General features: G+C 48.7%; 2 protein-coding genes across 5 annotated transcripts in view; one reads left to right on the top strand and one right to left on the bottom strand.

Annotated features, from left to right (window-relative positions):
* Positions 1–252: 252 nt before the first annotated feature.
* Positions 253–5,380, top strand: TEX48 (testis expressed 48; the record flags this gene model as incomplete). Its single annotated transcript, XM_080820228.1, has 4 exons — positions 253–268; positions 2,746–2,872; positions 4,085–4,233; positions 5,277–5,380. The coding sequence occupies 4 exons, from the start codon at positions 253–255 to the stop codon at positions 5,378–5,380; spliced, it is 396 nt and encodes a 131-aa protein (XP_080676354.1).
* Positions 5,381–16,690: 11,310 nt separating this feature from the next.
* Positions 16,691–27,130, bottom strand: part of TMEM268 (transmembrane protein 268) — a 29,259-nt gene continuing 18,819 nt past the window's right edge. For all 4 annotated transcript variants that reach the window (XM_080819469.1, XM_080819468.1, XM_080819470.1 and 1 more), the window contains 3 exons: positions 25,896–25,976; positions 24,799–24,984; positions 16,691–21,604 (listed from right to left, as the gene is read on the bottom strand). In XM_080819469.1, coding sequence (XP_080675595.1) covers positions 21,425–21,604; positions 24,799–24,984; positions 25,896–25,976 — 447 coding nt within the window. In that variant the 3' untranslated portion in view covers positions 16,691–21,424. The remainder of the gene's footprint in view (positions 21,605–24,798; positions 24,985–25,895; positions 25,977–27,130) is intronic.

Raw genomic sequence — 27,130 nt, 5'->3', positions numbered from 1 at the left:
ATTACCTTAAATCTCCCAGTAATTCATCTTGACTTTGTTTGCCATTTTGAATCTTTGCTCAATCTACCCAGAAGAGGAAGCCTTTTCAAATACTTTCAGATGGTACATTTCCTATTTTTCTTCCCAAGTCCACTTTTTTGAGTTATGTGTCAGGGGGTTATTTAAATCTTCTGGCCTTTTCCATCCTGCTGCTCCTAAACATGTTTCCCCCTCTCTGAAGGTCAACCATTATGTGAAGTGATGGGTACAAATATGGTGGCCAAGACGGGTGAGAATAACAGAATCCCGAGTTCAATACAGCCGCTTTCTGTCATTCTGAAATTTGGAATGATTCTAAATCTTTGCCCTCAACTCCTCTGTTACCCAGGGTTTGAATTCGGCCTCTCGGGACCCACTTCCTGGCATAAGGGTTTTGGGGGGATAGTGTACGATGTTGATTGTTCTTTTCTACAGAAATGAAGGGAATTTATTTAGGCAGTCACGGGAAGGAATAGAAAGAGTGTAAGTGGGTAGTAATGATAAAGCTGGGTGGAGAGAGAAAAAGAGATGTAAAGAAAGTAGGTTTCAGAAGGTTTGAGTAGGAGTACTTTTTTTTTCTTTCTGAGGCCAGAACATACCAATCAAGGAAGCTCTCTCTACTGAATATTTGGTATTTTTGTCTTCTCTTTTTTCTACCTCTGAAATCTCTTATTTTTGACATTAAAGGTTTGCCATACTGCCCATAATTTCAAGTCATCTGGTGAAATTTTTCCATTTATTGATGTACACACACACATGAAGGGACATTGAGTGAGAGTGTCTATACGAAGCAGGGGTTTTTCCAAGAAGAGGCAGCAACTTTGGTGTAAATGAGACCATGACAAACAGGAGAGGACACACCACAGTTGACCCCAGTTATGCATAGTGTCTTGAATTCCATGCCCTAAGAGAGCCTAGAAGAAGCCATCTGATCACTAACCTGGAAATCCTCACTCCAGAACATGCGCTGAGGAAAGTGACCTTTCATTAATTAAGCTAACAAGAGAGAACAGGGGCTCATGAAGGTTTGTGGGAACCCAAGGCAGAGTTTTAACAACTACCTTTATACCCACTGATCACTGCCTAACAGACCTCCCACCATTTAGTCCTCAGAGCTGACCTGTGGTGAGAGCTTGTCAGACCTATGCTTCCATTCCTTCCTTAGGAAACACTTCCTTCAACATTCAATATATGTGAGGCAATCTGGAACAAAGGAAAATCCCACGAGGCAAGAATTTACATGAAGGAAATTGAAATTAAAGCAAACAGCAGAATAAACATATTAATGGCAAGGATGTTTGCTAAATGGTGCATTTCCAAAACAAAAGACCTCATTGCCTTATATAAATTTCTATCTGTTTATAAATCCTAAGAAGATACAATAAGTTCATCAAAGAGAGCTCAAGGAAATATCAGAGCTCCAATCGTGTCGAAAAACTCACTTGGCAACAAATCCCAAAGACTGTTGGAGATGGGGGCTCACTGGACCCCTGGAGGACCTCTTGGGTCCAAGGATCCCGCAAAATGGAGACATTCATATGTGTCTAGTCGGCTGGATGTATCTAGCCACAATATAGAAATTGTGCTATTGTCAAATAGCATACGTGCCAGAAGTTAAAGATTTTGTATTAATTTAAGAGGTCAAGGGTAAAAGAAGCAAAAGATGTTAGGAGACTATTGTTCTAATTCATGCAAGAGATAATGGTGCCTTGGACCAGGGGAGAGCAGTAGAGAAATTGAGAAGCGAGTGTCCATGAATGAGGCAGCTCACACAGCAAACTGGGTCTTGTGAGGGACATCTGCCAATACCATAGTAAGAATTTCCTAAAAGGGGGTCTAGCCACGGAAGGGGGAGTGAGAACAGGAAGTATCCAGAGACAAAGGAGTTTGGGAATAAAACAAGGTTTTATCATTCTGGACCAACAGAACCAGAAAGATCTGTGAAGGCACCATCTAGCCCAACTTCTTCTCCTTGATGAAGCCCCTGAGACTCAGAGATGCACGTGGACTTGCCCGCAGCAGTTAGTGGTGGAACCAGGACCTAAACCTGCAAGACTGAGCTTCATTGCATGTTCTCCTGGGACCTAGACCAGCTGGAATATTCTGGAGCTGACGAACCACATGAAGGGAAGGGAGAAGGGATGGAATGGCCATTGACTTGGCATTTATTGGCATTATCGTGTGCCAAGCACCACGGGGGGGAGGGGGTGACTTGTCACATATTTAACCCTTTACTTCTGCAGGCAGACTCTTCATTCCCACTTTCCCCATGAAAAGACTGAGGTTCCAGAAGGTTAACAAATCTACCCAAGAATACGCACCTAGAAATGGGGCAGAGCGCGTTGGTGGGTTGGCATAAGCTGGGATTTTGCGGTCAGGGGATTCTACCTAGAGTGTGAACACAGGTAAAGGACTAGCGTTTTTCATCCACAGTCTTATGTTTATTTCGGAAACAGTCCTGCTCCGGGAACTGGGGTCCAAGTCAAGATCAGCTGATTCAACCAAGCGCCCCCTACAGGCAGAGCTGGCAGAGTAAAATTTCAACTCCTTTCCATGGGTGAGAAAATTCAGTAGAGAATGGGGAAAGTCATTCTAAGAGAGGGCAACCTACGCAGAAGGGCCTGGGTCTTGGGAGCGGGGAAGGCTATTCTATCTTGGGAGAGGCTAACCAGTATGATCCCCATCACGCTGAATTTCCAATGGCCCCCATTCCTTGACCTCCTCCAGCAGCCCACCAAAACCTGGCCTCGAAGATCTTCTGCTTATGCTGCAGAGACTGTGAGGAGCCCCACGCCATGGACGACTCCAAGGTCCCCAGTCAAACCCAAGAGCATCAGCCATCAAACTGCAGTGGGTACCAGACAGGAACAACCCCCCGCCTGACCTCTCTAGACCTCCTTGTGTCCCTCCCCCTTCTGCTGAGATTCCCTCAGATGTCCTTCAGCTTTTGAGTGCTAATTCCAACCTAAAATCAGGTGGGGGCTTCCTAACCCAAACCCGTAAACAACAGGCAGGGAGACCAGTGAGGTGGTGAGGATGGTCCCATTAAGAGATGGAACCATTCAACAGCAGGAGAAAAATTCTTATGGCAGATTTTGCCAGAAATCCATCTGAGGGGTCTTCCAAATACTACCCCTGGAAATAATTTCACAACAAAAACCCAGAATCTTAAAAATGTCAATCCCTTTTTCCAAGACAATAACCATGATGGTGACTGAACCCCTATTATGTGCAAGGCACATCTAGGCATTAGGAACCTGGCTGTGATCAGGTAAGTCCCCCCGCTGTTTCAGAGCGGACACGGGAGAACAGCGATATGATTTGATTCCTACAATAACTCTAAGAAGGAAGGGGACGTGATTACCCAAAATGGATGTGTCGTTTTGCAGCTCTGAAAACAGGCATAGGAGGGAAGCAATTTGCTGTGGTTATGCATTTAGTAAAGGACGGAGGTATTTGTTACAGGATGCAGCTCAATCTTTTTCTCTACTTTTAAGAATTCAGAAGTCTGTATTTTTTAAAAAAAAAAAGTGTTCTGTACAACCACATTCACCATAATGGTATTTATGTAGTGAAAACAACCTAAACACCCCCCCCAAAAAGGAATATTGGTTAGACTCTTGAATTATCTGCAAAATAGAATATTCTACAACCATTATTTCTTAAAATTTAGTGACCTGGGAAAAATGTTTCTGATACATCAAATATGAAAAAAAGTAGAATATATACATGACATGTAGGCTATAATGGGTTCTTTAAAAATACGCAAGAGAAAAGATGGGAACTGTGATCACATCTGAAGGGATGGGCGTTTGGGGCATTTCTATTTCGGCTTCATACTCTTCGATATTTTGCAGCTTTTCTGTAATGGATATGCACTCACATTTATAAACAGAGAAAAAGGTAAACTTCATGTTTTGGAAAAATTATATATTATTTTGAACCCAGCACGTGCGTATGAGAGCAAACACTCACCAGACCGGGGGAGGGAGACCCAGGTGGTCCCCACCCCATCAGAACCACACCTTCACCTCCGTCACCTCCCCTGACCCTCCCCGCCTAACAGTGTGGAATTATCACCATCAGGCTTGCAGAAGGGGGAGCTGGCCAGCAAGAGTTCCAAGCATGCTAAGGAAGCCTCCGGCTTGCCTTTGGGACAACCTCCGATCCACCCAGAAAAGAGAGCCTCTTCCACCAGCAACAATGAGTATGAAGGTGAGTCCCGAACAGGGGTCCTAACACAGACCAGGAACCCCCATGGTCCCGATGACTAAATCCCACGGATATGTGAGCTAAGCCAAATGGGGTGACAGGAGAGACGGGACCACTCCCACCAGGAAGCTGCAGTCATATTCTGAGACCTGCCTGCGTAATCGCCCGAACTAGGAGCAGCAGGTCTGGGAGGAAAGGACACATATCCAGGCTTCTCTTCTAAGCTCGTGTCTGCACTGGCCACTAGAGGGGAAGTCCCAGGAAGACAGCTGTGTTCCCCCAAACCCAGCCAGGTGCATGCCAGAAGATGCTTGTGGGCTAGAGGGTAGTTCAGCGGGGGGCAAAACACCTCAGGGTCATGGAAGAAGGACAGAAGCCCAGTCCAGGAAGAAGAAACGAGACCACACGACTGTGCACCGACACTGCCTGGGTGACCTGGTTTAGCTCACAAGCACCTTGGGAGGCCGGCCGCTGAGAGCCGAGGACCAGCCCCACCCAGACGTCACAGAATTCTCAAAACAACTACACCTGCCTTGCAAGCAGTTCGCATAAAGTTCAATTGCAATAAAAGTCCAGAGGGGTTTCTCCTGGGCTTGAATCCAGGGTAGGGCCTGGGAGCCCCACGGGCTCCACCCCTCCCTCCTCGTGCCTCCCAACCCCCACAGGGCTCCGTGGAACAGTTTAAAAACCCACCTCCCATTGTATAGAGAAGACTGAGGCCCATGGGGAAAGGGACTTTCCAAAAGTCCATCGGGAAGTAAGGTTGGTGTTAGAAGCAGGATGGGCCCGTTTCTCTCCCTTCGCAAGCCACTGCTCTTTGAAAGTCACCTGGTTCTCATTAAATACACCAATGAAGTTCAGATACGGAACCTATGGACACGTGTCCCTGTCACAAAGGACTTCTGAGCCCCGGCCTGGGGTCCACGTGGCTCACCCAGTATTCCAGAATCTGATCGTGCTCAGGGCTGGAGGTGACCAGGATGGGCCATCCAAGCCCAATGCAAAGGTTCCACCCAGCATCATAATTTCTTCCTTTCTTCTTTTAGAATGGAATACACGTGTGGGCCCAAGAGGTTTTTACAAGAGAAACCTGAACCGCTACTCGAAGGACCACTGGCCATTCCAGCCATGCCACATAGGAAGACCCTGACCATTCTAGTCCGCAGCTCCCAGGCAGGGCTCCAGGACTGCATGCTGCTGGAGGGGCTCCGGGAGGAAGGGGGCGGTGAGCGGGGGCCATGAAGACAGATTCAGAAACTCCCCCAGAGGAGGAGAAGACGTCTGAGCCACCTCTAAGCCACCAGCAAGAATTCCTTCGGCTCCTGAAAAAGCCAATGTGGGGAGAGCTGCCTCCAATTAAAGCCCTTGGTGATATCACGGGACTGTGTCTCCTCCTTCCCTCTCCTCACCAGGGAGTAGCTCTTTCAAATGCCTTACTGTTTTTATTTTTTTTTAAGATTTTATTTATTTATTTGACAGGCAGAGATCACAAGTAGACAGAGAGGCAGGCAGAGAGAAAGGGGGGGAAGCAGGCTCCCTGCTGAGCAGAGATCCCGATGTGGGGCTCGATCCCAGGACCCTGGGATCATGACCTGAGCCAAAGGCAGAGGCTTTAGCCCACTGAGCCACCCAGGCGCCCCAATGCCTTACTGTTTTTAAATACATGGTCCCATCTAACTAAGCTAACACAAAAAATTTAAGCCTTATGGGTAGATTTTTTTTCATCTTGAAATTATCTTTTTTTTAAGATTTATTTATTGTAAAGAGAGAGAGAGCAGGAGCAGAGGGGCAGAGAGAGAAGCAGACTCCCCACTGAGCAGGGAGCCCAAAAGGGGCTGGATCCCAAGTCCCTGGGATCATGACCTGAGCTGAAGACAGACACTTAACCCACTGAGCCACCCAGCCGCCCCCCCGTTTTGAAATCATCTTGAAGTTACGGGAAAGTTGCAGTAGGGACAAAGAACCCATTTACCTTTTACCCAGATTTCACAATTGTTTACATCTCCCCCACTTGCTCTAGCCTGTCTTTTCTCTCTTCCTGTTATTTTTTTCTGCACTACGTGAGAGCCAGTGGTGCACATCAGATCCCATCACCCCTGAATACTACAGTGTGCATTTCCTAAGAACAACGATATTCTCTTACATAACTTCAGGACCATTCTCGAAAACATGAAATTCAACACTGATATACTATTATCATCAATTGCCCCCCAGTGTCTTCCAGCTGCTTTGATACTCAGTACAAGATCGAATCCAATATCACGAGTCCCATGTCATCATGTCCCCTCTGTGTCTTCTAATCTGGAACAATCCTGTCCTCCATGAGTTCCCCATTTCTGAAGCACACAGGCATGATTGTCTTATAAAGCATCCCTCAATTTGTGTTTAATATACCAGTTTTGCCTGTGTGGCAGGAAGACCACAGAAGGGACACTGCATCCTCCCCAGTGCATCATATCAGGAGACACATGGTGGAGGTAGGTCCTGCCATTGGTGACATTAACTAGATCCCTTGTTTAAGGTGGTTTTTGCTGCCAGCCTTTTCCATGGCAAATGACTATCTTTCCCTTTGGAATGAATGAGTCATTTGGGGAAAGATTCTGTGAATCTCCCATTGCTCATCAAACTTTCGCTCACTAGTTTAAGTGTCTAGAACCCCCCCTGAGAAGAACATGCCCAGCTAGCATACTATTCTAGAATAGATAAGAGATGCATGAGGCAGGACCACCGGGCCAATCTGATGGGCATGGTGGAGATCACAGCATTGTGGACAGAGAGAAGGACCACTGGAGAGAGGATCCATGGTCCTTCCCTCCTCCCTGATGCTGTGGTCCAGTCAAACCCCTCTGCTCCCAGCATTCCCTGGTTCCCCGGCTCTGTGACATCACAGCCTCCTCTCTGCTCTGCCAGCTGCAGGTGAGTCAGCCTCAAAGGTTAGATCTAAGACCAGAAGGGGGTATTTTTTCTGTACTTAAAGGGACAATGTCTCCATCATTCCTGGACTCCTTTGCTATAGGAAGCAGACACTACCCCTAACTTGCCTTGACCCCACAGTTTGTCTCTGAGCCCCAGCCTCCCCACTTGTGCTGAATGAGCCCTAGGGACTCCTCCAGCTCCAGAAGCCTTCCTGTTGGACCTCGTTGGGTCTTTCTAGGTCTGGATCACTGGACACCTGAGGTTCACAGTCCACTGGGCATAACCCAAAGACCCTTTTCTCTGGCTCCTGTCTCCATCTAGAGGCGGGCAGTGGTAGTGCAAGCAACATCGCACCCACCCTGCCCCAGCCTGCATCATCCTACATCATCCCCGGCCCGTTATGAAACACTTACCACGTGCCAGAAACTGAGCTAAGCTCATCACATCTTTACACCACCCAATCCTCACACAACATTCTGGGGTAGGTTTTACCTTCCCCATTTTACAGATAGGAAAGCTGAGGTTCAAGGAGGTTAAATTGCTCTAAATGACCCAGCAAGGTGAGGCAAGAATTACATTCCAACTCATCTCAGTAATAAAATGTACGCTCTTAACTGCTACACCACTCTGCCAAGCTTCAGGGGGCCTTTCGGCTTAAAAGCCACCTGCTATCAACTCTCCGGGAAGGAGATGGTATTTCTGAACATCTCTCTGCCCCTGGAAGTGCCAAGGTGAGGCCCTGGACCACAGAGCCTCGGGAACCCGACAAAACTACGTTAAAACCCCAGCTGCTCCTCTTGGCTGTGAGACCTGACAGGCACTTTCATGGGGCTCCGTTCCACCATCTGAAAAGGTAAATGAGCTCAGAGATGTCGAAAGACCTGCCGAAAAAAGCACAGTGAAGGTCAGTGTCTGGGACCCTGTGGCTCTTCCTCCTGCCCTGTTAACTTCCCACTGGGGACAATGAGGTCAGTACAGAATCAGGATGTTTCTATCCATTTCTATGAGCAGGGAGTACGGCGTCTGTTAGTGGAAGGGACAGTAGGGATAATGATGTGTCTATCATCCAACAGTCAGAGAGGGCTTGTGTGTTGACTCCGGTCACACTGAGAGGGCACTCACTCCGTGCAAAGCCCTGTGCTTGGTGCTGGGATGCAAAGGTGAATTGGACGCATCCCTGCCCCCTCGAGAGCGAGAATCTCTTGCTCACGTTCACTGCCATGTCCTTCACCTACTGCCTGGCACCAGTAGTCCTCAACAAACACATGCAGGACAAGTTTTAGAATCACAGATTGGAGTCTAGACTCTCACAACTAAGCAGCTAGTGAAAATAGTGTCCAGTCAACAAATATTTATTGGACACCTGCTATGTGCTTATGCAAAGACGGACAATGGCCATGACCCACAGAAGCCGGGGGATCTGTGGGAACACAAGAGAGGCCCCTAATTCTCCCCAGTTGGAAGAGACGGCTCCGGGAGGGAGCAGCCCCTGAGCTGAGTCTCCAGGGGAAGGGTGAGGGAGTGAGAACACGGAAGTGGAACAGCTTGTGCAAAGGCACAGTGGTGACACACTGAGAGCAAGTTTGGGGCGCTGCCGGAAGCACCTACAGCTGGAGGGCAAGGAGCCAGGCTGGGAGAGAATGAGGCTGGCAGAGCCGGCAGAGCCAGACCACAAAGTAGTTTCAAGTAATAGAACAGGGGAGCCACTGAGGGACTGAGGCTGAGGATGATGATGGGATTGGCACAGGAGACAGATCGGCTTGTAGGTGAGCCAGGGGCCAGCAGGGAAGCTGTGTCATGAGGGTCCCCACCAGGGCAGGGGGTGGAGGTTGGCAGACAACGGAGGAGATATTCATGAGGTAGGATCACAATGCCTTGATGAATGACTGAATGTGGAAGGAAGGGGAGGCAGGGGCCAGTAGGAAGGGGGGGTCCCCTTCTCTGACTCCACACAAAGTGAATAGTGGGACCTGATCCCCAAACGGGGGACATGGGAGGGAAAGAAAGAGTTTATTTAGGGAAAATAGGGGAATAAGTAGGGAGAAATAAATAGGGGAGATGGGCCTAAATAGGGGGAGAAGGCCTCATGAGAAAAGGTGACCTTTCCTCCAGGCCTTGGAGGAGGGGAGGGATGAGTTCCATGGATCTCCAGGGAAGGGGATCCCAGGCCAAAGGAGCAGCTGGGACAGAAGGAAGGGGAGGGTGAGAGGAGACAGCAGGGGAGGGGTGGGTGAAGGTAGCGCTGAGATTATAGATTTTTTTCAGGGGAGGACCAGAGAAGGACTTCAACTTTGATTCTATGATCTGCCACGGGGAGACTTCGAGCAGAGGTGAGACATGACGTGACTTACATCCTAAGAGAATACTGCCGTGTTGACACTGATGAAGACCAGGGCGGAAGAAGCGGGGACACCAGTCAGGAGGCCACTGCAATGACCCAGGTGAGACAGGGTGGTGGCCGGGAGAGGTGCGAAGTCAGTGCCCAAGGGGGAGGCCCTGGAATGAACCCAACATGCAGGGAGTGAATACAGCCACCATGATGGAAATTCCCCGGAGTGGGTCTTTGGCTACAGGGAAAGGGAGATGAGAACAGGAGAGGGCCAGAGGACTAGAAGAGAGAAAGAAGTTGGGGAATAAGACAAGGACGTACAACTTTGGGTCATCGGAGCTTGGAAGTATCCTTGGAGAAGTGGTGCAGCCCAACCACTGCCTGTTAGATGGGTGCTTAGGCCCAGAGATAGACATGGATAAGCCCAAAGCCACTTAGCAAATTAGTGGCAGAGCCAGGACTTGAACCAGCAAGGTTGAGCTGTGTTGTCAGCTGATCTGCTGATTCAACAAGGCACCCCTACAAGTAAAGCCTGGCACGGTCAAGGCTCCAACTCCTTTCCATGGGTAAGACAACTGTGGACAGGAGAGGAAGGCCTGGTCAGACATAGGTGGGCCTGGACATGGCAGCCCCAGGAAGCTACAGGAGGTTTGGGAGGGGAAGGGGCTTGATACCTTGGGAGAGGCTGGCCCTGTATGACCCAGTGCTTAAATAACAATGGGCTTCTGGGATTGGGGCTACAGAGCCAGATGCCCCAATGCCCTTTCCTCTTCCCACAGCCCATCAAGACATGGCGTCAAAGATCTTCTGTTGTTGCTGCCCGACCAGCAAGGAGTCCTCTACTACTATTGTCTCACGTAGTACAAGGATATCCCAGCAGCCTCAGCCACGGACCTTCAGTAGGTCCTGGGAGGGGACGTGTGGTAGCGGGCAAGAACACCGGACTTCCCTCACTGGGCTTTGGTCTCCCCAGCCACCCCCTGCTGGGACACATCAGATTTCTTTCAGTCTTTGAGGGGTGTGGGACTTGTTACCCACAGTAACAAGCAGTGTAGCCTAATGATTATTTATTAGATATGAGATATTACTTAAGCCCACTGGTGGTGTTCCTACACACTAGTTAAATTCTGCCTCAGCCACTAGCTGAACTTGAGCATGTCACTGACCCTCTCTCTCTCTCTCTCTCTGAGCTTCAGCACCCTTCTTTACAAACTGGGGAGAATGCGAGTACATTTCCTACCTTTCGGGCTGTTGGGAGGACGAGATGAGCCAACCTATAGACGTGCCTAGAATATGGCCCCACAGGGAGAAGGCATGTTCTGGGCAGGTCCAGCGAGCCTCTGCTGATGTAACAAGTAACCACAAAATCTCACTCGCTCAACCCAACTTGGGGTGTTTTTAGCTCCAGCAAGCAGAACTTCTTTTTTTTTTTCTTTTTTAAAGGCATCGAGAACATGAGCAGTCCCCACGTGGGATGTGACCCAGACTGTTCATCCACCCATAACCCAAAGCCTTTACCGAGGATCAACCCTTTCCTTCCCCTTTCAGATCTGAACACAAATCCTCGCAAGAATGGTCTCCAAAAGAGGTACGTACACCACCCCACCAACAAGTGGACACTGAAAGCGTGCAACCTCAGGAGACCCTGAGATTTCTAGAAGGCGGCCCCCATGCTGTGTGGCTGCCTGAGCGGCTCCTCCGGGAGGAAGAGCGTGGTGAGCAGGAGCTATGAAGATGGATTCGGAAACTCCCCTGGAGGAGAAGACATCTGAGCCACCCCTGGGCCACCACCGAGAGTCACTGCAGCCACTGCGTGAGGAGCTGCGTCCAATTAAAGTCTCTCGTTGCATCGCAGGACTGTGTCCCTCCTCCTTTCCCTTCCCCCAGCCCTGCTTCCGAGATTCCTTTGAATGGGGAGCAATTAGAACCAGGTATCTCTTGTAAAAGAAATGTGATTTAATCATTCTCAAACGTTCTCAGTCACTCCTAACCAACCCAGCAAGGAAGTGCTTAGGAGATGCCAGGGAGAGCTAACAGGTGGCTCTAAATGGACACTGTGATATATTTTGAGAGCTTGAGGGCACCACTGTCATCTGCTGTGTGACTCCACTTGGTTGCTCAGGGCCATAGTGAACAGTGGGGCAGGTTGTGCACAACTCTGCGACCCATCAGCAGCCCTGGAGCGATACATCGCTGGTGCAGAGCGACCAACATGTTTGCCGGAAACGCAGAGCATGCAAACACGAGTCACATGTCCGCGACCCCACGTGGCTCCGACTTCAGCCAGTGAACCGGCACAGAAGCATATCACCTCAACCTAACAGGACAATCGGGGGGAGCAAAAGAATGGGCAGCATGTGGCAACCAACTTGGGGTTTGGGGGAAGGTTTCCTGGAAGAGATGGCTGCTTGAGTTTTCTGAGCATTGAAAGGGAATTCACCAAGCAAACAGGAGGAGGGGGGGTGGTATTCCAGAAGGGGGGAACAAAATCAATGAAGTTGGAGAACAGAGGCAGAACATGGTAGGGTATGAGGGTAGCTACCTTCCATGTTTGGAATGACCTGAGTAAAAGCCTGAGCCAGGGTGGGGTGGGAGGGGAGCGGGGCAGGGGATCATTAAAAGCTCCCTGGGAAGGAGGTCGGACCCTCTCCTGAACATGATGGGGGCACCACAGATGAACAAAATGACATAGCCCTAGTTCTAATTTTTGCAATATGGACAGGGTGCGTTAAGAAGAGAGCTTCTCTGACTAGCTCTCCCTGGGCTGGCCCCCACCTCAGAAAGGACAGGAAGAAAATAATGTCCTATGCCCTAGCACTGCAGACAAAAATGCACGCCTACAATGGAAAGCCCATCCTGGCTGCAATTTAAAGGATGGAGATCTGAAGGAGCTTGTAAATTCTGCCATGTCGCTGCTTCTTCCAAGGCTTTGTAAATATCCACTTACCGAGCATGATAACCCAACAAGGTTAGTACGAATAGGGCACTGGTTTTACAGACTAGGAAACCGAGACACAGAGAGCTTACAGAAGTCTCCGAAGGTTACACTAAAAGCAGGGGCACAGCTGAACCTCGAACCCAGGAAGCCTGATTCTGGAGTTGACCCTCTGACCCAGTTATGCTGCCCTTCACAGTGATGGGGGAGAGACATCCAGGCATTGCTCTTGGCTCCCAAATGGACTACTGACATTGCCTGCTCTTCAAATAGAGAGCTGGGCCCTGGAGATCTTTTTCCTTTGGCAACTGGTGCAATGCTAAACTTTGTCAGTAGGAGGCGCTGGAGACACTGGAGGAGGACGGGCTTTCCCTCCTGGTTCTGGTGTGCTCATCTTAGCAGGCTCCTGCAGCCCACACTGTGCCTCCAGTCATGTGGTTTTGGTCATGCGCGTGGCTTCCTGAGCACCCAGTTCCTGCTGTGCAGAAGGTTCTCCAACATCAGGCTCCTGCCGTGAAGACGACTTTCCAGCACCCAGATCCTGCATGGTGGTAAGTAGTGCTCAGCAGGCCAACAGCTTCTCCCAGTGCCCACCAGCAAACTGGGAAGTCCCTCCATCTCTCTGCGATAGCTTTCCCTGGCCCCTTAAAGTGTAGTTTTCCAGAACATTCTATCAACTCAGCAGCTCAGAGATTTCTCTGCACCCAAGAAGCCACAGCTATGTCCTTCCCAACAAGGTCCAGATTTCAGCGGGGGACGGGGTGTGGAGGGCTCTCCCTTCAGGGTTGTTTCCACCCAAGGGGGCAGGGGACTAGCTGTTCCTTCCACGTGCTCTTCTATATTCTTTGGTGTTTCTTGACTCCTTACCTACCCATCCATTATTCAACTTCCCTGTTACACTTAACCATTCTTTCTACCAAACTTCCCATATTCAAATGACCGTGTAGTTTTTGCCTTCCGATTGGACCCCAACTGCCACAAACACCTCAGGAGAGGAGGCCGGGGCAGTCAGCCAGTGACGTGGCCTGAACTAGGCCAGCAGCCCCGGGATGGAGAGGAGAGCCTCGAGGTACAGTCGGTTTCTCAGGCAAAGCTGGCCAGTTCCCAACTCAGAACCACACAGAGAAGATGATTCTGGGAAAGGAGGTTCTTGACTTCTTCTGCCACGCAGAGAACTGAGAAGGGAGGTGGGCTTGAGGCCAAGTTGACAGCACACGGAAAATCGTTTCATCCTGCCCTAGGTCAAGCTGTAGGAGCCTATGGGATGTCTTGGGGGCCACCACCGGAAGGAGGCTGGAAATACACAGCCAGAAAGGATAAAAGAACATTGGCGGAAGGAAGCAGGAGGGCTTGCGAACTGTGTGTGCGTTATCAGTTCGCTAGGCTCGAGCTCCTGTTCCACTAGGGGAAGACTCCCCAGGAGTGTCAGTCAGGTGGAAAGTAGGCTCCCCTGGGGCCTCTTTATCCCGGGTCCTCTTCTGCTGCCAATTGTCGCGCTGCACACCGGGGACCCACCCTCTGAACCAGATTCTTATCCTATCCGCTCCTCCCCGCCTGCCATGCCAAGGGCTCACCCTCCTTCCCCAGAGAGCCCCCACGTTCCTGATGGGCTGGAACCACAGCAGGTGGTCCTGAAATGTCACTTCCTGCTTTGATCATTTAGAAGGTCTCCCCAGAGGGATGAGAAGGGGCTCACATCTTAGGGACTTGTCAGAGGGTTCTTGGCCTCGGGGTGATCTCTTTCTTTGAAGGATTTTTAAATAATAACAGTAAAAATAATAACAGAATCCACAGCTGGATTTGACCTAGCTTGTATCAGACCAATCCTCCTGCTGAGAGCAGCTTAAAAAGCTGTCGTTTGGGGGTTTGGCTGTTGTGGTTTTTTTGAGTTTTCTTACATCTGTTTGAATGCATCAGAGAGCTCCCAGTGCAGTGAGGAGTTGGACCAATGTCCTGGAGAGAAAGGAAGTACAGAGGGATGAAATACACACTGAGTCTCCCGACCTCCTCCAGGCACCTGCCAATTCCTAAGCGGAGTCTAAAAGGCTGAAAAGCTGGGGTGAACCTTCAGCAGACTCACAGCTTGGAGTAACCAAAATTGGAAGTTGAGGGCTCACCCTGAAGGAGGAATTCACTCTAAAGGAGGAGTCCTGGTTATAAAAGTTTAAAGAACAAACAAGGAAGAAAACAGGTTTTCAGTTAAAATCCCTGAAGGGGAAGTCAGGGCTATCCAGAAATAGACCAGGCCTTACTAAGACTGAAACCCAGAGTCAAATCTATCCCAACCCTACTTTTCTCAGAAGCAAAAGTAAATCCACTCTTAAGGAATATCCAAAGTCTTGTGTATCTCTTCAATTGTCCAGTTTTTTAAAAGAGTCTAGCATTCAATCAAAAGATACCAAGAACACTAGAAGATAAGAAAAGACCAGGGCGCCTGGGTGGCTCAGTGGGTTAAGCTTCTGCCTTGGGCTCAGGTCATGATCTCAGGGTCCTGGGATCGAGCCCCGAGTCGGGCTCTCTGCTCAGCAGGGAGCCTGCTTCCCCCTCTCTCTGTCTCTGCCTCTCTGCCTACTTGTGATCTCTGTCAAATAAATAAATAAAATCTTAAAAAAAAAATGAAAAGACCAACTAACTGAAAAACAAACGAAACACCTTTCACCGAAGAACCAGAAACTGGAGTCAGCAAACATCCACTTTAGCATACTGAAGAAAGGGGCACCTGAGTGGCTCAGTCAGTTAAGCATCTGCCTTTGGCTCAGATCATGATCCCAGGGTCCTAGGATCGAGCCCTGCATTGGGCTCCCTGCTCAGTGGGGAACCTGCTCTTCCCTTCCAGCTCCCCCATGCTTGCATTCCCTCTCTCCCTCTCTCTCTCATACATAAATAAAATCTTTTAAAAAGTAACTAACTAAATAAATAACATACTGAAGAAAATAGGTGACAAGATGGGTAATTTCCTCCAAACACTGTAACCTGTATTAAAAAGTCAATTAAACATTTTAGGACTGGATCCCAGGCAAGCTGAAATGAATTCAACTGAAAGGCGTAACAACCGATGGTAATACAAAGGAGGGCGGGAGGAATGAAGTAGAGCGTACCAGTAGAAAACGTTCAGACTGAAAAAAAGAAAAAGAAAGAAGAAAAAAAGAAAATGTTCAGACTGAATCACAAAGAACCAAAAGCATGGGAAACGCCAAGAGCCATTGAGCTGCAGGGGAAAGGGGTCGGACACATGGCAGGAGAGATGAGAGAGAAGGAGGTGGAAGCTACGACAGAAGAAGCCAGGTCAGGGATTCCAGATGCCCGGGGAGCCCCAGCAGGAGAGAAACAAAGAAAGCTATGCCTGAATGCAGGCACCACCCCTGTCCCGGCCCCCAGCAGACAGCAGATCTGAACAGCCACAGATGGAGAGCTGACTTTGCAAACACAAACAAGGAAAGCCAAGGACATCTTCCAAAGTTGGTGTGGTTGTGGGGCTTTTCTGACATCTTCCAAAGTTTTAAAGAAAATTGCATAGTGCCCTAGAATTCTTGAGGCGCCAAGAATATCTTTTAAAATTCAAGACAAAACAGAGGCTTTCTGGCAAACAGAAACTCCACCTGTCACCTGAGGATCTGTTCTGGAAGGAAAATGCCAAAGGTAGTTCTAAATGTATGCAGTGCTCTCCTGGACTAAAGAAAAATTCCAAAAGTAGCTCCAGGAAAAGGAGGAGAGTCATGGGTACATGTGTGGAAATGCAGAAAAAAACAAAAAGTAAGAAAAAGATAACTGTTAAAAAGTAATGAAAAGTAAACACGGGGATAAATCTAAATGAGTGTTGGCTATGAGCTACATAATAATGTCTGTGGTGGTGTCAGACAGAGAACTGAGGGGCGCCTCGGTGGCTCAGTCCGATAAGCATCTACCTTCAGTTCAGGTCATGATCCTGGGGTCCCAGGATTGAGCCCCGTATTGGCTTCCCCCCTCCTCTGCTTCTCCACCTCCCACCCGCTTGTGCTCGCTCTTTCTTGCTCTCTTTCTCAAATAAATAAATAAAATCTTTTTTTTAAGAAAGAAATATCTTTTTTTTTAAGATTTTATTTATTTATTTGACAGACAGAGATCACAAGCAGGCAGAGAGAGGGGGAAGCAGGCTCCCTGCTGAACAGAGAGCCCGATGCGGGGCTTGATCTCAGGACCCTGGGATCATGACCTGAGCCGAAGGCAGAGGCTTTAACCCACTGAACCACCCAGGTGCCCCTCAAATAAATAAATAAAATCTTAAAAACAAAAAAAAGGCAGAGAATTGTTTCTTTTCAATCCCACGTGTCCACAGGAGGGGCACCTTAACTACAAAAACACAGATAAACTGAAAGTAAAAGATGGACAAATATATAACGTGTAATCTCTAATCCAAAGAAAGCTAATGTATCAGATAGAGTAGATTTTAAGGCAATAATCTAATAAAGATAAGGAGGGACACTGTATAAAGATGAAAGGGACAACCCATTGGGAAGTTCTAACAATCCTACATTTGTCTGCACGTGACAACAGAGCGAAACTTGTCAGAAGTGAACTAAGAGATACGTTCACCCAAAAACATACATGTAATTGTTCACAGCAGCATTATTCACAGAAGCCAAAAAGTAGCAACAACCCAGCTGAAGAAGGATAAACAAAATGGGATATAGTCATGTAATGGAATACTATTCAGGAATAATCAGGAATTAATCATTAACCATAAGGAATAATGATACATGCTATAACATGGAGGGATCTTGAAAATACCGTTACTGCTAAAAAAAAAAAAAAAAAAAGGCTGACACAAAAGGACATATAGGTGTGATTTCATTTATAGGAAATGTCCAGAAGGGGAAAATCCAGAGACAGAAAGCAGATCAGTGGTTTTCAGGGCTGGGGAGAAGGGATACGGGGAGTGCCTACTAATGGGTGTGGGCTTTGGAGGGGGAGGGGCAAGGAAGGTGATGAAAATGTTCTAGAATTAAATCGTTGTGATGGTCAGGCAATCCTGTGAATATACTGAAAACCACTGAACTGCATACTTTAAAACGGTGAGTTCTGGAGGGCACCTGGGTGGCTCAGTTAAGTGTCAGACTCTTGGTTTGGGCTCAGCTGGTGATCTCAGCGTGGTGAGACGGAGCCCTGCACTGGGCTGCTCGTTCGGCATGGAGTCTGCCTGGGATTCTTTTTCTCTGCCCTCCCCTCACTCACGTGTGTGCCCGTTCTCTCTCTTCTGGAATAAATAAATAAATATTTAAAAGAGTGATTTTTAGGGGCGCCTGGGTGGCTCAGTGACCTGGCCTTCGGCTCAGGTCATGGTCTCAGGGTCCTGGGATCGAGCCCCCGCATCAGGCTCTCTGCTCCGCGGGGAGCCTGCTTCCCACCTCTCTCTCTGCCTGCCTCTCTGCCTGCTTGTGATCTCTGTCCAATAAATAAATAAAATCTTTTTTAAAAAAAGTTATTTTTATGCTATGGGAATTATATCTCCATTTTTTTAAAACGATGCAATAGGGGCGCCTGGGTGGCTCAGTGGGTTAAAGCCGCTGCCTTCGGCTCAGGTCATGATCCCGGCGTCCTGGGATCAAGCCCCGCATCGGGTTCTCTGCTCAGCGGGGAGCCTGCTTCCTTCCTTCTCTCTCTGCCTGCCTCTCTGCCTACTTGTGATCTGTCAAATAAATAAATAAAATCTTAAAAAAAAATAAAAAAATAAAACGATGCAATAAAAACAATGTGTCAGAAGTAAAAGGCAAAGCAGACAATGTACCATTATACTTGGAGATTTCCCTCCCCCAGTCACTGATAGAACAAGCACACCGGAATGGGTAAGGACACAGAGCTGAACAACGCAGGTCTGAGCCTGCACTGGCAGACACGGGGAGCAAAGAGCATGCAGCAGCAGCAGGGAAACGCGATCGCTGACGGAGCCCTGACTTGCGACCACACTACTGACCAGACCTCGTACTTTCCAAGCAACACCTGGGTTAATCCCTCTGTTCTCACACCCTCCCTTACCGATGAGGAGATGAAGGAACGGGAGGATTAGAGACGTGGGCAGGTGGCCCGAAGTCATCAGCTTGCTGTTACACTGTCTCTCGGTACTGAATTTCAGAGAGACTGGACTAGAAGCTTTATTCACGTGAACACGCCCCACGGTGCTGGAGTAACTGAGGTCTGATGCAGACCGAATAAACATTAACTGTTAATGACCTACTACATCAATAAATATACAGCCTGGGGACGCCTGGGTGGCTCAGTTGGTTAAGCGGCTGCCTTCAGCTTGGGTCATGATCCCAGCGTCCTGGGATCGAGTCCCACATCGGGCTCCTTGCTCAGTGGGGAGCCTGCTTCTCCCTCTGCCCCTCTGTCTGCCTGTGCACTCGCTCTCTCTCTCTCTGATAAATAAAAAACCAAAATCTTTAAAAAAAATAATAAAATAAATAAATATACAGCCTGGGCACCTGTGGTATACAAGACACAGTGAGAGATTAAAAATATATACATATGTATACATATAGCAACAATTTATTGTGCTCTTACTCAAGCTTGCAACTCAAAGTTGCAAGTACTTTACATTTAATCTTCACAATACCTGCCTCGGAGGTACACTTATCCTCATTCCATGTGTGAGGAGTGACACCCAAGGCTGGGAAGGACGCTGCTCCAAGCGGCAGAACCTGGATCTGAGTCAGTCTAGAATCCAAGCTCTGAGCCACACCCTCCGCTCCCCCGGCGAGACACCACACTGCCCTCACTGCCTCCGTGCCTGTCCTCGGCACACAGCCTTAAAGCGGAGCTCGCGTCCGTTTATGGATTCCGATGCTCACACAAGCCTGGGAGGCAGGCAAGCCAGAGATCACAGGATTTTCTGAACGAGGAAACCAAGGGGCAGATGCAAAGGAAGTACGTGGGGACACACCTGAATTCTCCGCCCAGCAGGTGAGACCACCAGACCCTCTGCAGAGGAAAAGGCAGGAAAGAACCCCTCCATGCGGGTCTGTAAGTCAGCCTTGAACTGGAAGAACAGCTGTTCTGTCATTCAGCAGACACGTGTTTACTCTCTTAGGAGATATACCAGGGTTTTATGGGAGGACAATAAAGACGGGCTTCAACAGATCCCATTCCCAGACCGCATCTCCTCTGCGGCAGGTGAAAAGGACCTCGATTGCCTGAGCACAGCTGCCCTCAGAGAAATCTCTAAAGGGAAATGTCTACAATGGCCACCTTCCCAGGGTGGGTCTATGTCCACGATTTCTCTTCTCTGGCTCAGAGAAAGCAAACGGTCAGACTGGTCTCTTACACAGCAAGTCACCCACACGATTCATGTTCACCAGATCCACTTGTAAAGGAGTAAACGGGCCCTCGGTCAGTGATGTAGCCAATGGTCATGCTTCTAGGAAGCAGCCTATCCAGGATGAGAATCCAGGTCTCCTGCTCGCTAAGCCCGTGTTCTGTCCAAAGGCCCATCAGGTCTGGGCCACCTCAGTCATGCAAGGCTAGAGGACCTTCTACATGTAGATCAAACCATAACAGGCCAAGGGCTAGACTGCAACAAAAGAAGTCAGAACTTTGGCTTTGGAAGGGTAATTAAGGATCATCCAACCTGTCCACTGTCTACCCATTTTTATAGAGATGGGTAAATTGAGAACAGCTAGAAACGTCAGTCGGGAACAGAATCTAGGTCAGTGCCAACCTCATCATTCAACCGAGTAGAGAGCACAATCTGCAAATGTTACTATGGAGATGACAAAGCACTCGATCCATGGGATCTTTTTTTTTCCTTAGCAGGTCCAGGCCATGCAAAAAAGCTATAAGGTGAGATCTTTGTCCTTCGGGAGCTTACTCTAGCTCGAAAAACACACATGCGCATAGGAAAACAGAATAACCTAAAATCTCAACAAAGGCAGCAGCTACATTAAGAATTTAAAGGAGGCAGAGAAGCAGCGCATGCTCTATGTTGAAAGGCTTCCTGAAGGAGGGGTAAGTAATGCTGGGCTTTGAAGCATGCATAGGAGTTCAAAAGACACAACAGAACACAGGTATGTTAGTCCAGGAAAGAGCCTCAACTTAGCAAGAAGTTTTGTGGGAGATGACGCCAAAGCTACAGATGAGGGCTGGGTCCTGGAAGCTGGGGAGCCTTTCCATGCCAGGGCAGGTCTTTGGATTTGGGCCTATGGACTAGTTGGTCTTCAAACCTACTCAGGAGCAGAGAACCTGGACGCCCCCCAGCTCTTCATGGGACACCAAAAGTGACAGATTTGTGCTTCATTCCAGGACTGTTAGTGTCAGAAAACAGAGGACTGTGGCTCTAGGCCTGAAGGACAAACCCCCAACCACAAGCATGCATGCCTTTAAACAAAACACACCCTCAAATCAGACAGAATCGATGTTTTCCAAAGAGTTCCATCATTGGTCACGTGCTGCTGGCTTCTTTCCTCTGTCCCCTGGACATCTGTAGCAAATAACACGGGACCATTGTTTTTCATAGAACACAGGGCAGGAGGAACTTGAAAGTGGAGAACATTCTGAGAACTGACTTCTTTCCTTCAGATTAGGAATCGTAGAGGGCCAAGGCAATGCTACCGAGAGCAGAGTCCTCTCCGAGGCTCAGTTTCCCCATCTGACATGAAGTAGCTGAGGATGGGAGCATCATCGGAGACCGAGCTTTGGACTCACAGTTGGCCCAGTGGGGACCCTCTTCACATTTCCTGGGCTCTCCAAACAATGAAAGGCCTGGGAGAGTGGCTTTCTGTCTGCAGCACTGAGAGTACCAGCTTGGCAACCAGCAGCTTCTGGAAAGGCCAGGGGTCAGCCTGGGCCTTTCAGTCAACGGGCCTATCTGTGCAGAGTCCTGGAGCGAGCCTGACACCCCTGCTGCTGACACGAGTGACACTCCTCAGAGTGTTTCTGGATGCTTCTCTCCTCACTTGGGGCTCGCTGTCAGCCAGCTGGGGCTCCAAGCCTTCCGGATGTCTCACCTTCGGTCTCACAGGAAGCTGGGTGCCTTCCTCCTTAGGTCACCTGGCCAGGAATGGGCAGCACCCAGGGCCCAGGATATGGGATTCTATGAGCTGGCAGGGGCAGGGAATCCTCGCAGAGTCTGTGTGTCGTGTCCCCGCTGCCTGGGGGAGTTGCGAGGTCACCAGGAGCCGGATGTAGTAGCCACCAAAAACTGCCAGCAGCTGCTGGGCCATCTCCTGGAAGAGGCAGGGGAGCAGAGTGAGGGCCGCCGAGAAGCATCTAGTGCACGAGGGGAAAGCCAAGTGGTTCTCACCACCCCGGAACAGCAGGGACGCTCACTGGGAAGAACCCTGTCGGGTCCTCACCTGCGGCTCTTGGGAGACGCCTGGAATGGTCTGGACCCATTCCAGTAGCTCCGCTACTCACCCCCTGGGGTGCCTGCAGCCTCAGCTTCCTCACCTCCAAAATGCGTGACCTCACTGCTCAGAGGCAGTAAGAATAACCATAAAAAGCTATGGAGCCTCAAAGCACTAAAGAAGTGACCGCTGGGGATGCCTGGGTGGCTCAGTGGGTTAAAGCCTCTGCATTAGGCTTAGGTCATGATCCCAGGGTCCTGGGATCTCTGCTCAGCAGGGAGCCTGCTTCACCCCCTCTCTCTGCCTGCCTCTCTGCCTGCTTGTGATCTCTATCAAATAAATAAATAAAATCTTTAAAATAAAAAAAAAGTAGTGACCGCTGATTTATACCAACCAATCACACACATGCGTGCACTGTTCCCAGCTTCAGATGACCGCGAGACTACAAAGTGCGCGAGGTCAAAGTGACACACTTGAAGAAAATCATTAGCCAACGGGGGTGGGACGAGGGAATCATCCCCATGATGGCAGCACAGGGTCCTTCAATTCATCCCAGGCACCTGCTGGGTTTCTTGGGACAAGTACTCCCACTGTACCTAGAGTTTGCTTTTAAAAAGCAGAGATTTATCACAATGAAGACAAATATTGTATCTATGAGTCTGCTTATATGAAACAGTCCATTCAGAGAGCAGAAGGTAGAATGTGCTTTCCAGGGGCTGGGGGAAGAGGAAATGGGGGAGTCCATGTTTCCTGGGTATGGAGTTTCAGTCTGGGGAGATGAAAAGATTCCAGAGATGTTTGAAGCGGATGCTCACACAACAATGCAAATGTATGCAAATGTATGCAAATGTACCCTGAATTGTACATTTAGGAACGGTTACGGTGGCAAATTTTCTATTATGTATATTTTACTGTGATGAAAAAAAAAGTAAAAAGAAAAAAATTTTAATTGGATTTAATGCATGCTCTTATTAACACATTTGGTCTCTAAAGTTCTATTTGTTGGACTGGCAGCTGGGACCCCACAGGAAATGCTCCGGTCCCGTCGGCCTGGCACTGAGCGTGTTTCAAAATCCCTGCATCCAGTGTGAAAGTAATAAAGTAAGGTGTGGGTCACATCAGGCTGTTCATGTCAGGGGAGTCAGGATTTCCAAATCAAAGTGGCCATTTCTGCCTGGTACCTTCTGACAGACCCTAACAAGTCACCTCTCCTTGCTGAGCCCTTTTCTTCAACAGCAGAAGAGAGAAAATCACAGCGTCTAGCTGATCTAGCTGGAGGAAGGATTAAAGGAACTAATCGATAGAGAGCCTCCCGCCTCCCGCCTCGTGCTCAGTGTCACCAATATCACCATCGTTATCACTATTCTAGAAAGCAGAAACTCCACCTCTCTCTGTAGGGTTGCTGGTTCCTTTAAGTCATCCTTGGTGCTAGAAATACACTGAAAATTCCAAGGAGTCTACCCCTCCCTAACTCAGACTGGTCTCCTGGCCAATCTTGTCCAAAATCAACAGCATAAGAGGCAAAGACGTGTGGCAAGAAAATTGTCCTTAGAATTCACAAGGCTGGCTTCTGTTTGGGGCCTGGCTACCTTCTCCCTTGCTCTCCGACCTTGGGCAGGTCAGCTGACCTCTTGGAATCTTATTTCATCCAACCAGGAAGACAGAAAAATAATCCATACCCAGGAGGGTACGCTGAAGGATTTTATGCACGATAAGAAATCTGTTACGATGTAAGAGGTGATGATAACTACTTCTCTGTCTTTCACAGGGGCTGGTTTCCTATCGAAATATGACGGTCTGTCTGGCCCACGCTGAGACTTGGGCACTGATTATGTTTTCCTTACCTAAGTTATAAAGGGAAGCTACTTTAAAAATATGTACACACACACTTGATATTCATGACAGGATATCGTATTATCATTGGTTTGAATGAATTTGAAAAAATAATTTAAAAAACCAGATTTTACATCAGATTTAACAGGCCTTGTCATACACACCCAGGCACGCCACAGTAAAGTATATGACCTTATCAATCTTTTCTGTTCTTTAAAAAAAAGTTGGAGGGGGGGTGCACCTGGATGGCCCTGTTGGGTAAATGTCTGTCTTCGGCTCAGGTCATGATCTCAGGGTCCTGGGATTGAGCCCCGCACTGGGTCCCTGCTCTGCAAGGAGTCTGCTTGTTGCTTTCCCCTGCCCCTTCCCACCACTCGTACGCTCGATCTCTCTCTCCCAAGTAAATAAATAAAATCTTTTAAAAAATAAATTAAGTAAATAAAATGAAAGTTAAAATAAAGTCAGTGGGATTCAAGTGAAGAGATTAATATATTTATCACTTTCTCTTTTGAGGAGTCCCATTTGCTGGACGCCCTAGGGGCCCACCAAGGCAAAAGGGAAAGTCTGGGCTGGTTTGGGCCTTTAGTCCAAATCTATTGCCTGAAAAGGAAATGCAAGTGCATCCCTCCATCACAGAATGCCTGAGGGTACCCCTTGGTGTATGTTTCCCAGATAGTGTGTCTGTCCTCATGGAGGACATGAGTTAGAAAAAAAAAAAAAAAATCAGTTATCTGGTCTACCAGCACTTGGTCATACCCAGCAGAGGTGGGTGGCAGGACGTGACAGAACTCTGGGGCTGGGGGCACTGGAATTCAACAGAAATGCATATAAGATTTGTATACCCGACTGCAATTTAAGTAGGTGGATGGATAGATGACAGACTGACTGAAAGACAGATTTTAAAAATGACCCAAATATTCATGAACACGTTTATGGCTCGGTAGGCTACAACCCATCAACATACAACTAGATATCCCATGGAACTACCAAAAAGAATATCCAAGGTATTTAGAAATGTGGGGAAAAGACCAAGACGTAGAAAATAATTCCTATAAACTATTTTTAAAGTGCTAGAGTAAGGAAAAAAAAATACTGATAACTAGTAGGCTAGAAGATTTGTATGGCCCCTACCAACTCAGTGAAGTCATGTTCCTGAAGATTTAGAACTTGAGGCCCCACACGGACTCCACACAGATACCCTGGGAGGGAAGGTGGCCCCGAGCAGCCCAGGTAGCCCTTACCTCCGGCTCAGCCTCAGGAACAAGCTGGCGAAGCTCAGTCTGCATGAGGGGCTGCTCCTCAGGATGAGGGCCGCCGGGCAGGAGAGGCGTTTCCTCCAGCAGGTTCTCAGGCCCCTCCTCTGTCTCGGGGCTCACCCCAGTTTCCATGACAACACAGAGCTGACTCAGTCTGCTTCTCAGCAAGGACTGCAAAAGAAAGAGAGAGGGGATGTGGATGGTGTCCCAAGTCAGGTGGTGTTCGGAGGCTGAGTCACTCCCCGCGCTGCAGACCCACAGAGGACGGATGGAGCCATCCACAGACTCAGATGCTGACCTCAGGACAATCTGGAACTGAGCCACATTCAAGAGGTCAGATAACCGCCTACAAGATTCTCTATGGTCTCTACGAACTTCCAAATACTCTCCCTTCCATGCTCTCATTTGCTCTTCAAGGCAGCCTGGGTCCTGGGTCCCTGCCAATGAGCAAAGCACAGCTCAAAGGCCTTGCCCAAAACCATACAGGGACGAACGGGCTGGGATCGGGCTAAACCACAGTCTGGACCTCAAGACTCAGGACAGCCCTTGCAAGGCCCAAGGAAAGGTTGATCCCAGGGAAGGAGCCCAGGACTCGGAGACAGGAGGGCTGTGCTCCAATCCTGAAGTCACCAACCGGCCCTGTGGCTGCCTTCGGTGGGAGCTGCAGGACTTGTCAGAGCTTCAGTGTCCTTGTGTGTGGGATCAGAGCGAGAGCACCCTGATCGTAAATGGTAGAAAGCATTTCAAAAAAGGGAAAGTCATCTAAATACCTGGTATTTCCCTCTGCCAGAATCTTCATTATTTGTCATCTTTATATTAGTTATTAATATAATTATTATGTTGTCAATAAATATATGCACACTCTAGGAAATGTGGAAAATACAATCAGTTGAAAAGGAGGCTAACTGAAATCTAGTTAAGAAGTAACAATTCCTGAGGCAGAAATGACCACTGATTCCATGTAGGCATTCCTCCTTCCGAGTAACATTTCCTTAGACATTCGTCTAACCTTAGGGAAATACAATCTGCACAATTTGGCCTCCTGGTTTATTTCTGTTTGTTTTTAACTTATGGTATCTTACCTCCTGGCTCGTCTTCATCTCTTGAATGTGGTCACACAAAAACTGCACACAGTCCTCCAGGTCGAAGTAGACAAACCAGAGCTGGGGAGAGAAGCCACAACGCGGAGGCTCAGAGCCAGCCCGACCTTGAACTCTCCATCCCTGACACTATCCTCCACCTGCTGCCTCCTTGCCCGAGGTCCGCCCCTCTGGTGGGACCGTGCCTCTCTGCTCTCTCCCGGAGTCTCATACGTAGCAGGGACTCCTTTGTATGGCTGGGAGAAAAAGGCTTCACGTGCACATTTGGAAAATGTCAAACCCTGTTCAAAATGGCCACCACTCCATTTGCTCCGTTTCTGAGCATCCCAGAGAGACGCCAGACCATCCGGGACGTCGTACATTCATCTGGGGCTACGACCTTCATCCTTAGGGGCTGGGGTGCCCTGCTGTCTGGAGCCCCACAAGCAGATGAGTGAAACCCTCCAGTCACCCACCCCCACAGCTCAAGGCCAGGTGAGAGGAGATCCAACCTGGGTGCTCTGGGAGGAGGGGAGTGGGGTAAATTTTTACCTACCATTACCTCTCCTTCCCCCTCAACCTCAACAGCCCCAGAAGGTCAGCAGAAACGCATCCAGGCCCAAACCCTCCACGTACACTCATTACACCTTGTTGGGTCCACCCTGGCCTCACGTCACAACGGAAGTTCTTTGAGACACTGGTGGCCCACGCCTCACGCCTCCAGCCACCCACCACTTCCTCTGGATCCCGGACCTCCCTCCTCCCAGTGACAGACCCATGGGACCCAGGGTCTCATCCCTGTTGCCGACTAGTGTCTCTCATTGTCTCAGCCCCAAGGGAAGTTTTGTAAAACAAATTTCTTTTTGGCTTTTTATTATGAAATCTTCCAAGCACATACAAAGTGGGGCAGATGATGTCATTGGCTTCCAGCTGCCCATGAGCTTGGGTCAGTGGCTCCCGGTTCATGGCTACTCTCGTTTCATCATGACTCACCCCTCAGACCATCCCCACCCCTCCCCATCCCCGATACAGTGAACGAAAATCCAAGATACCGTATCAGCTCATCCTAAGACACTACTTTGAAACTGAAGTTATTTTTTCAGTTATTTATTTTGACAGATAGCCCCAATTATTTTCAAGGATGTGTCTGTACATTAGTCATCCATCCATCCATGTGTTCAGCTAACACTTGCCAAGGCACTCCACTGTGACAATCCATAAAAGGGATTCGGGAACAA

The sequence above is a fragment of the Martes martes genome (genome assembly GCF_963455335.1).
Source record: "Martes martes genome assembly, chromosome: 12".
Classification (NCBI taxonomy): Eukaryota; Metazoa; Chordata; class Mammalia; order Carnivora; family Mustelidae; genus Martes; species Martes martes.
Note: the sequence above shows the minus strand (reverse complement) of the source record. Positions and strands in the feature narration are given on the sequence as shown.